General features: G+C 46.5%; 1 protein-coding gene across 1 annotated transcript; it reads right to left on the bottom strand.

Moving 5' to 3' along the window:
- Positions 1 to 570: 570 nt before the first annotated feature.
- Positions 571 to 9,176, bottom strand: cfap410 (cilia and flagella associated protein 410). Its single transcript, XM_055882428.1, has 7 exons — positions 8,528 to 9,176; positions 8,395 to 8,413; positions 7,785 to 7,831; positions 2,982 to 3,211; positions 2,602 to 2,782; positions 2,194 to 2,275; positions 571 to 1,600 (listed from the first exon to the last, which is right to left on the bottom strand). The coding sequence occupies exons 1-7, from the start codon at positions 8,602 to 8,604 to the stop codon at positions 1,268 to 1,270; spliced, it is 969 nt and encodes a 322-aa protein (XP_055738403.1). The 5' UTR covers positions 8,605 to 9,176; the 3' UTR covers positions 571 to 1,267.
- Between the last annotated feature and the right edge of the window lie 1,938 nt (positions 9,177 to 11,114).

Below are 11,114 nucleotides of genomic sequence, written 5' to 3'. Positions count from 1 at the left end.
CGCTCTGCTAGGGAATAGATAGCCACGCTCTGCTAGAGAATAGATAGCCACGCTCTGCCACGCTCTGCTAGAGAATAGATAGCCACGCTCTGCTAGAGAATAGATAGCCACGCTCTGCTAGGGAATAGATAGCCACGCTCTGCTAGAGAATAGATAGCCACGCTCTGCCACGCTCTGCTAGAGAATAGATAGCCACGCTCCGCTAGAGAATAGATAGCCACGCTCCGCTAGAGAATAGATAGCCACGCTCTGCTAGAGAATAGATAGCCACGCTCTGCTAGGGAATAGATAGCCACGCTCTGCTAGAGAATAGATAGCCACGCTCTGCCACGCTCCGCTAGAGAATAGATAGCCACGCTCTGCTAGAGAATAGATAGCCACGCTCTGCTAGAGAATAGATAGCCACGCTCCGCTAGAGAATAGATAGCCACGCTCTGCTAGAGAATAGATAGCCACGCTCTGCTAGAGAATAGATAGCCACGCTCTGCTAGAGAATAGATAGCCACGCTCTGCTAGAGAATAGATAGCCACGCTCTGCTAGAGAATAGATAGCCACGCTCTGCTAGAGAATAGATAGCCACGCTCTGCTAGAGAATAGATAGCCACGCTCTGCTAGAGAATAGATAGCCACGCTCTGCTAGAGAATAGATAGCCACGCTCTGCTAGAGAATAGATAGCCATGCTCTGCTAGGGAATAGATAGCCACGCTCCGCTAGGGAATAGATAGCCACGCGCTGCTAGAGAATAGATAGCCACGCTCCGCTAGGGAATAGATAGCCACGCTCTGCTAGAGAATAGATAGCCACGCTCTGCTAGAGAATAGATAGCCACGCTCTGCTAGAGAATAGATAGCCCCGCTCCGCTAGAGAATAGATAGCCACGACTTCTCCCTTCAGTCTCCTCTATTTGGTTAAAAGGCTGTCACAACAATACTGAAGCATGTGTGTACCAAGGCTTGGTGGGTGGGTGAGCCCGGAGTAGGGTGAAGTCCATAGACGCTGATCTTGGGTCCGTTTTGCATTTCCCCCCCACTAATGGTTCAGGTTAGGATTGGGGAGGGGAAGCTGATCCTAGATCTGTACCTAGGGGAGCATGTGAACCCTTACCTCTCCCTCTGGTCACAGAGCTTAAACATGACTTGTGTGTCTACCTCAGCGTTGGGTGGTTGAATTAGTGTTTAAAGTCAATGGGAGTGTGTGTGTCAGTGTTGGAGTGTGTGTCAGTGTGTGTGTGTGTCAGTGTGTGTGTGTGTCAGTGTGTGTGTGTGTCAGTGCTCGATGTCGGTCGTTCTCTCTCTGCAGTTTGTCAGTGTGTGTGTGTCGATGGTTCCGTCTCCCTGCAGTGTGTGTGTGTCAGTGGTTGTCTCTCCCTGTAGCGTGTGTGTGTCAGTGGTTCCATCTCCCTGCAGTGTGTGTGTGTCAGTGGTTCCATCTCCCTGCAGTGTGTGTGTGTCAGTGGTTGTCTCTCCCTGTAGCGTGTGTGTCAGCTTGGGGTGTGTGTGCGATCGAAGCTGTCTGTTCTGGGTTGCCGTGTGAACGATGCGTAGCTCCTCCTCCTCCAGATCTTTCAACAGCATCAGCACCGCCTCCAGAGTGTGGGACTGGACACACACACACACACACACACACACACACACACACACACACACACACACACACACACACACATCAATACATACATACCTACAGTACATACCTACCTACAGTACATACCTACCTACAGTACATACATACGAAATACATGAAGCCATAGTATGAATGGAAGGCCCCATCACCAAATAGTTTGTGTGTATACAGCAAAGGAGTCTGGGTAGCAGAGGAGTGTCGTCTGGGTAGCAGAGGAGTGTCGTCTGGGTAGCAGAGGAGTGTCGTCTGGGTAGCAGAGGAGTGTCGTCTGGGTAGCAGAGGAGTGTCGTCTGGGTAGCAGAGGAGTGTCGTCTGGGTAGCAGAGGAGTGTCGTCTGGGTAGCAGAGGAGTGTCGTCTGGGTAGCAGAGGAGTGTCTTCTGGGTAGCAGAGGAGTGTCGTCTGGGTAGCAGAGGAGTGTCGTCTGGGTAGCAGAGGAGTGTCGTCTGGGTAGCAGAGGAGTGTCTGGGTAGCAGAGGAGTGTCTGGGTAGCAGAGGAGTGTCTGGGTAGCAGAGGAGTGTCTGGGTAGCAGAGGAGTGTCGTCTGGGTAGCAGAGGAGTGTCTGTTACCTTCCTAGCTGCAGGTCGAGGTGATGGGGAGGAGAACTTGTCTCTAGGAATAGGCTTCATCCCCAACTGTTCCCGGATCTTACTGTAGAGGGTTTAGGAGACGGGGTTTAGGAGACGGGGTTTAGGAGACGGGGTTTAGGAGACGGGGTTTAGGAGACGGGGTTTAGGAGACGGGGTTTAGGAGACGGGGTTTAGGAGACGGGGTTTAGGAGACGGGGTTTAGGAGACGGGGTTAAGGAGACGGGGTTAAGGAGACAGGGGTTAGGAGACAGGGGTTAGGAGACAGGGGTTAGGAGACAGGGGTTAGGAGACAGGGGTTAGGAGACAGGGGTTAGGAGACAGGGTTTAGGAGACAGGGTTTAGGAGACAGGGTTAAAGGTGTGTAACGTTGTGAGGGGCGGGTCTTACTTGGTCTCCTCCATACTGTAGTTGAGGGGGTCGTTCTCTGATTCGGTCTCTGTCTGTCCATTGGTGGAGCTGACGATCTCTGGCTGACCACTGGTCGAGAACTGCTTCTGGGCGGCGGCAGGGGGTGTGGTTATCTCCTCTCCCTCGTTTAGAGCAAAAGTAAGCTCCTCCTCTGTCACCACTGGACACACACACACACACACACACACACAAACACAAAGTTACTACACACACACAGTTACTACACACACACAGTTACTACACACACACAGTTGCGACAGCCCAAAACCTAAATTGGACCCCTACGGCTCGAGGAAAAAGTACTAGAAGCATACTTCCCCAAAACACAAACAACATTGTCACAACTAAAGACAACTGACCCTGGTTGTCCAGTTTGTGTAGGCGTGGCAGGCATCGCAACACGTTGAGACGGTATTGGCTGGGGTCTGTTCCGCAGCAGGGGTTCTCAGCCAACCAGAGCACTCGTAGGCGTGTGAGGGGGCGGAGATGGGAGAGCTCTGAGAGAGAAGGGATGAGGTTCCGTCTGAGGTACAACTCACTCAGAGACACACAGCCCGACAGAGATGACAGGGACAAGATGGAGTTCACACTGGAGGGAGAGGACCTGGTTAGGGTGTGGTCAAGGTTGATTTATCATATGCACAGCAGGCAGCGTAGTGTTACAGTGAACCTTTATTTAACTAAGCAAGTCAGGTTAAGAACAAACTCTTATCTACCCCGGGGCAAACCCGGACGACGCTGGGCCAATTGTGAGTCCTGCCCTATGGGACTCCCAATCACGGCCGGGCTGTGATACAGCCTGGAATCGAACTCGGGAGCCCATAATAGTGTACACAGTACAACTAAAAGTTAACTCTCCTCTCAGACAGCGCACAGTGTGTGTGTGTGTGTGTGTGTGTGTGTGGAGGGCTGTGTGTGTGTGTGTGTGTGTGTGTGTGTGTGTGTGTGTGTGTGTGTGTGTGTGTGTGTGTGTGTGTGTGTGTGGAGGGCTGTGTGTGTGTGTGTGTGTGGAGGGCTGTGTGTGTGTGTGTGTGTGTGTGTGTGTGTGTGTGTGTGTGTGTGTGTGTGTGTGTGTGTGTGTGTGTGTGTGTAGGGCTGTGTGTGTGTGTGTGTGTGTGTGTGTGTGTGTGTGTGTGTGTGTGTGTGTGTGTGTGTGTGTGTGTGTGTGTGTGTGTGTGTGTGTGTGTGTGTGTGTGTGTGTGTGTGTGTGTGTGTGTGTGTGTGTGTGTGTGTGGAGGGCTGTGACGGTCATGACATTTTGTCAGCCGGTGATTGTCGAGCAAATAACTGCCGGTCTCACGGTAATTGACTGTTGAATGTATATCAGAAGAACAGGACTGCATAACTCTCAGTTGTCCTTATGTCAGGTCCTGATCTGGCTGTGGGCTACACTAGTTAATATAGCAGGTCCTGATCTGGCTATGGGCTACACTAGTTAATATAGCAGGTCCTGATCTGGCTATGCCATATGGCTGTGGGCTACACTAGTTCATTTAGCAGGTTCTGATCTGGCTATGGGCTACACTAGTTAATATAGCAGGTCCTGATCTGGCTATGCCATATGGCTGTGAGCTACACTAGTTAATTTAGCAGGTCCTGATCTGGCTATGCCATATGGCTGTGAGCTACACTAGTTAATATAGCAGGTCCTGATCTGGCTATGCCATATGGCTGTGGGCTACACTAGTTCATTTAGCAGGTCCTGATCTGGCTATGCCATATGGCTGTGAGCTACACTAGTTAATATAGCAGGTCCTGATCTGGCTATGCCATATGGCTGTGAGCTACACTAGTTCATTTAGCAGGTCCTGATCTGGCTATGCCATATGGCTGTGAGCTACACTAGTTCATTTAGCAGGTCCTGATCTGGCTATGCCATATGGCTGTGAGCTACACTAGTTCATTTAGCAGGTCCTGATCTGGCTATGCCATATGGCTGTGAGCTACACTAGTTCATTTAGCAGGTCCTGATCTGGCTATGCCATATGGCTGTGAGCTACACTAGTTCATTTAGCAGGTCCTGATCTGGCTATGCCATATGGCTGTGAGCTACACTAGTTCATTTAGCAGGTCCTGATCTGGCTATGCCATATGGCTGTGAGCTACACTAGTTCATTTAGCAGGTTCTGATCTGGCTATGCCATATGGCTGTGGGCTACACTAGTTCATTTAGCAGGTCCTGATCTGGCTATGCCATATGGCTGTGGGCTACACTAGTTCATTTAGCAGGTCCTGATCTGGCTATGCCATATGGCTGTGGGCTACACTAGTTCATTTAGCAGGTCCTGATCTGGCTGTGGGCTACACTAGTTCATTTAGCAGGTCCTGATCTGGCTATGCCATATGGCTGTGGGCTGCACTAGTTCATTTAGCAGGTCCTGATCTGGCTATGCCATATGGCTGTGAGCTACACTAGTTAATTTAGCAGGTCCTGATCTGGCTGTGGGCTACACTAGTTAATATAGCAGGTCCTGATCTGGCTATGCCATATGGCTGTGAGCTACACTAGTTAATTTAGCAGGTCCTGATCTGGCTATGCCATATGGCTGTGAGCTACACTAGTTAATTTAGCAGGTCCTGATCTGGCTATGCCATATGGCTGTGAGCTACACTAGTTAATTTAGCAGGTCCTGATCTGGCTATGCCATATGGCTGTGAGCTACACTAGTTAATTTAGCAGGTCCTGATCTGGCTATGCCATATGGCTGTGGGCTACACTAGTTCATTTAGCAGGTCCTGATCTGGCTATGCCATATGGCTGTGAGCTACACTAGTTCATTTAGCAGGTCCTGATCTGGCTATGCCATATGGCTGTGAGCTACACTAGTTCATTTAGCAGGTTCTGATCTGGCTATGCCATATGGCTGTGAGCTACACTAGTTCATTTAGCAGGTCCTGATCTGGCTGTGGGCTACACTAGTTCATTTAGCAGGTCCTGATCTGGCTATGCCATATGGCTGTGGGCTACACTAGTTCATTTAGCAGGTCCTGATCTGGCTATGCCATATGGCTGTGGGCTACACTAGTTCATTTAGCAGGTCCTGATCTGGCTATGCCATATGGCTGTGAGCTATACTAGTTCATTTAGCAGACAAGATTTGCTTACAAATCAGTGGCATTATTTTATAGTATGAAGAATACAGTTGAACAAAGCTGAATAAAATAGACAGGATATTTTCTCCAAATGATGTGAGGGAGTGTTCACATGCAGCTATTCTGTTGAGCGGTTAACAAAGAAACAGGTCCTCCTATATGCTTCATTTAGAGTCATTAATGTAACTTTAGTTGTTCTACAAACTTTGGGCTATATGTTTAGATTTTTAATACATTGTTAGGCTGCATGATGAGACTCTAATGATGATTTGAAAAAAAAGTTGCTTGAAAGCCATGAGCTCTGCTTTGTTTTTTTGCGCAGGCTGTACACACTTCATCAGTCTCTCATTCACAAATTGACAAGCACTTGATAATGCCTTGAATTTCCCGGTGGCATCCCCTTTGTGTGGCAGTAATGCCCTCTAAAAGAATCCATGCCTTTTGCGGCCATTGTGCCCTTCGGCTGAATATAATAATTATAATTCCCTTCTCCCTGCTGCGTGCCGAAGCACCTCTCACTCACATGGCTCTCCGTCACGTGATCTCACAGGCTACAAGTGAAGACAGACACAACTGCACGTGTCCTTATCCAATTCCCGAGGTGCATATTGAAGATATTGGAAGAACTGAGTAGGCCTAACGAACAGAAAAATCACTATTCTATATCAATCTACTATCCCCCATAGTACAACAGTTGACATATTCTGTGCCAGAAATAAATATTCCAAACATCGTCTGAGACAGTTGTGGGACGCGATAGATCCCACATTAATACAACCACTAGCATCAAAAAACCTTTTATATGCAATGTGGCTGACGCAACAGATCAGAACGTTTAGCTTAAAATGTTGATAAACTATTAGGATATTTCTTTACATTATAAGCGCAGCAATGCCCACACAGAAGTAGGCTATAAGAGCGAATGTTCAATTAGCAGGAAAACACCATTCTCAAAAGTGACCGCAAATACAATTATGCTTTTATTATAAAGGTGCATTTTTATGGTGAAATGTATCTTCCCCAAACTGGAAAGTCACACGCTGCTTATGTACGCCAGTTAGGCTCTACTCCCCTTGTAAAGCGGATTAATGTGCTTCATTTTAAGAATTTATTTGGCTACTTCAGTTGTGTTACAAACATTATCCGCTCCCGAGTGGCGCAGCGGTTTAAGGCACTGCATCTCAGTGCTAGAGGCATCACTACAGACCCTGGTTTGATTTCAGGCTGTATCACAACCGGCCGTGATTGGGAGTCCCACAATTGGCCCAGCGTCGTCCGGGTTTGACCGGTGTAGGTCGTCATTGTAAATAAGAATGTGTTCTTAACTGACTTGCCAAGTTAAATAAAAGTTAAATAAAATATATAATTCACAAGTGATAGGTTAATATTGTCAGCCATCAGACTATTCTTGATTTAATCTTGTCTTTACATATACTAAATAATATATGTGTGAAATGTGTTTTGATTTAGAATGGACCATTATCATGCACCTGTCTCGAAACAGGAGCAGCAGAAAAATATGTTATGTAATCTATGCACTTAATTAGTGAATGGAGAACGCTTTTCCCCGTGGTTTATTTTTATGCCAGCAAGGTAGGCTATACTCTTGTTGTAAAGGGAAGCAATGTGCATAATATTAGATAAGTTGAGAAATAAATATAGTAGGCCTAGCCTATAGAAATCTGATGGGATCCTCCTCTTTTTAATAGAGGCCATCACTCTGTTTTCTTGCGCAATTGCATAGCCTATAGAAATATTGTGCAACATGAGCTCTCATGAAGTGTTTGATTAGATTTTCCATTACATTTGCACAGATGTGAGAGTGATTACAGGGACAATAGAGTGCTGAGTACCAGGCAGGTAGCAAGTTTGGTAGGCTACTAATGACCATCAGCAGCATCAGAGATTGGAGAAGCCTAATTACCGTGACTAAACGGTCACGCGGAATTTGACTGCCATCATGACTCGTGACTGCCGGTATGGCGGTAACACGTTCACCATAACAGCCCTGTGTGTGTGTGTGTGTGTGTGTGTGTGTGTGTGTGTGTGTGTGTGTGTGGACAGCCAACCTGAGAGTCAGGACCTCGATGTGGGGTATCTGGTTAAATATGGAGATCTAGAGAGAGAGAGAGAGAGGAGGGATAAAGGGAGGGGGGGAGGAGAGAGAGAGGATGAAGAGGGAGGAGAGAGAGAGGGATAAGAGAGAGAGGATGAAGAGGGAGGAGAGAGAGAGGATGGAGAAAGGATGGAGAGAGGGAGGAGAGAGGATGGAGGGAGAGGATGATAGAGGGAGGAGAGATAGGGGATGGAGAGAGAGAATTAAGAGAGGGAGGGAGGAGAGAGAGAGGGAGGATGGAGAGAGGGAGGAGAGAGAGGATGGAGAGAGGGAGGATGGAGAGAGAGAGAGAGGATGGAGAGAGAGGATGGAGAAAGGGCGGAGAGAGAGGATGGAGAAAGGGGGGAGAGAGATGATGGAGAAAGGGCGGAGAGAGAGGATGGAGAAAGGGCGGAGAGAGAGAGGACAGGTGGAGGGAGGAGAAAGATGGAAAAGGAAGGAAGAACTTTAGAGTTGAGACAAAGCTAACTAGTTAGCTAGCTAAACATGGGATTTTTTTATTATATTCTGTCCACCCAGAGCAGCTAAAAACAGAGAAATTGAGAATACACAAGCATACTCACGTCTGTCAAGTTGCAGCCCCTGAAAGAGAAAGACAAAACATTGGACACATTAGAGAAATGAGGACGGTCAGCTAACTAGCATCCATCAGTTGCATATCGGATAGTTAGCTAACCCATCTAGCCTCCCACCTACCAGCAGTTGAGTTTCTTCACACTGTCCAGATCCGAGGCCTTGGCTTTGGCCAGGACCAACTTCCGTGTTAGCTTCATACTGCAGACGTGTTGTGGGTGATTATACTAGTCTCTCATAACCAGTTATCGATCAAAACTAAAGTTTCGGTGCAATGCAGCTCCCATCAGATAATTTATAGCTACATAGCTAACCTAGCACACCTACAGGACCAGTAACGCCTATGTGTATGTACTGTGAACGGGCGGGCTACCGTGGCGTCTGTAGTTACCGAGTTACCCGACGTTACCATCCGGTTAACCATGACCATGCACACTCTCACACAACAGATGGAAAGGTGTCAGATATAACAGATATACTTTAGAGGAGATGGGAAACGCCATTGAACTCGGCTATGCGTCGTCAGTGGGTGCCGCGGTGCATTCTGGGACAAGGCGAGTTCTCCTTCAGGGAGTCCGTTGGGCGCTAGCTCAAAAACCCAACATTAGTATCAATTCCGTCAACAACAACGACAACATTATGGATATTTTTTTTACGAGATGTGAGATAATTAACTTGTTCTCTGTAATATCGTATAGTTTTGTAATCGGGACGTTTACGTACTTTCGAGGAAAATAGGCAGGTTTCTCGACTAATGACGCGTTGACGTGCCAGTGGGATCTAAGAAACTCGGACATGTCTGACTTGCTAGTGGTTCTAGCTATACGCGTTCAACCAGTTAGCAAGTCGGAGTGTCCTAGTTCTGACTAGCACGTCAACGCGACATCATACCCTGACTTTGACAAGGGATTTTTTTTTTTTTACAAACTACTTTTTATGTTGAGCATCCAGAAACAGTTTTGCATTTATTTTGGCAGTGTCTACATGTAAAACAATTATGGAAAGATATTCATAGTTTTATAATTGTTAATATTCTTGATGAGTTTAGTTTTTTATGGGAGAATGTGCTGCTCGGTTTCCTTAACAATAATAAGGATAATGAAAAAACATTTTACCTGTATATTTCCGTTAGGGAACGCCTACTCTATGAAGTGTGCGTGTGCAATAACTAAATGTGCCTTTGCACTCCTTCTAAACAACGCATTTTGTAAAAACTTTTGCAAAGGGTAAAGTCTACAAAACGCAGTCCACTCTGTTCATAACAGATTCTAGTTTTGGGAACAGAAAACTGTATGGAGATCAAATGTTTCATCAATGAGAAAATTAGCAGAATGTCGGCCATAATCTATCTCGCTCCATCTTCTCCTACCCACTGGGGGTTCCTCTCATCACCATATTTGGTAGTGAGTTGAAACGCCAAGCGGATGCTTCACATTTGTACATCCGGTGAAATATCTGTCTCATTGTTTTATCTGTGGTTCCGGTTTGCGAACCTCAACCTCTAGGAGGGAGAAGTTGCCTGCGTCGGAAAGCTGGACTCAAGAACCTTTTCTAAATAGAGATAAATAGTAATGGCGTATTTTTGTAGACACGAACTCCGCTATGCTTCTTTGGACAAAGCCTATGGAGCAAATGAATGGCGTTTTTGGATAAACACTGAAAATAAGATCTGTGATGAACACAAGCTTAGGAGATCTGATACAGAACACTAACCTATAGGTGTCTGTGGTAAACAGGAGATCTGATACAGACACTAACCTATAGGTGTCTGTGGTAAACAGGAGATACAGACCACTAACCTATAGGTGTCTGTGGTAAACAGGAGATCTGATACAGACACTAACCTATAGGTGTCTGTGGTAAACAGGAGATACAGACCACTAACCTATAGGTGTCTGTGGTAAACAGGAGATCTGATACAGAACACTAACCTATAGGTGTCTGTGGTAAACAGGAGATCTGATACAGACACTAACCTATAGGTGTCTGTGGTAAACAGGAGATCTGATACAGACACTAACCTATAGGTGTCTGTGGTAAACAGGAGATACAGACCACTAACCTATAGGTGTCTGGTAAACAGGAGATCTGATACAGACACTAACCTATAGGTGTCTGTGGTAAACAGGAGATACAGACACTAACCTATAGGTGTCTGGTAAACAGGAGATCTGATACAGACACTAACCTATAGGTGTCTGGTAAACAGGAGATCTGATACAGACACTAACCTATAGGTGTCTGTGGTAAACAGGAGATACAGACCACTAACCTATAGGTGTCTGTGGTAAACAGGAGATCTGATACAGACACTAACCTATAGGTGTCTGGTAAACAGGAGATCTGATACAGACACTAACCTATAGGTGTCTGTGGTAAACAGGAGATACAGACCACTAACCTATAGGTGTCTGTGGTAAACAGGAGATCTGATACAGACCACTAACCTATAGGTGTCTGTGGTAAACAGGAGATATGATACAGACACTAACCTATAGGTGTCTGTGGTAAACAGGAGATATGATACAGACACTAACCTATAGGTGTCTGTGGTAAACAGGAGATACAGACCACTAACCTATAGGTGTCTGGTAAACAGGAGATATGATACAGACACTAACCTATAGGTGTCTGTGGTAAACAGGAGATATGATACAGACCACTAACCTATAGGTGTCTGTGGTAAACAGGAGATCTGATACAGACCACT

This window comes from Salvelinus fontinalis, chromosome 26 (genome assembly GCF_029448725.1).
Source record: "Salvelinus fontinalis isolate EN_2023a chromosome 26, ASM2944872v1, whole genome shotgun sequence".
Lineage (NCBI taxonomy): Eukaryota > Metazoa > Chordata > Actinopteri > Salmoniformes > Salmonidae > Salvelinus > Salvelinus fontinalis.
This window is presented reverse-complemented; position numbering and strand designations above follow the sequence as displayed.

Coding starts and splice junctions, on each gene's coding strand:
- cfap410 (XM_055882428.1), bottom strand. CDS start 8,604: ATGAAGCTAACACGGAAGTTGGTCCTGGCCAAAGCCAAGGCCTCGGAT. Junction 2,783..2,981: donor ACACAAACTGGACAACCAGG/GTCAGTTGTCTT, acceptor GTGTGTGTCCAG/TGGTGACAGAGGAGGAGCTT. Junction 2,276..2,601: donor TACAGTATGGAGGAGACCAA/GTAAGACCCGCC, acceptor AACCCTCTACAG/TAAGATCCGGGAACAGTTGG.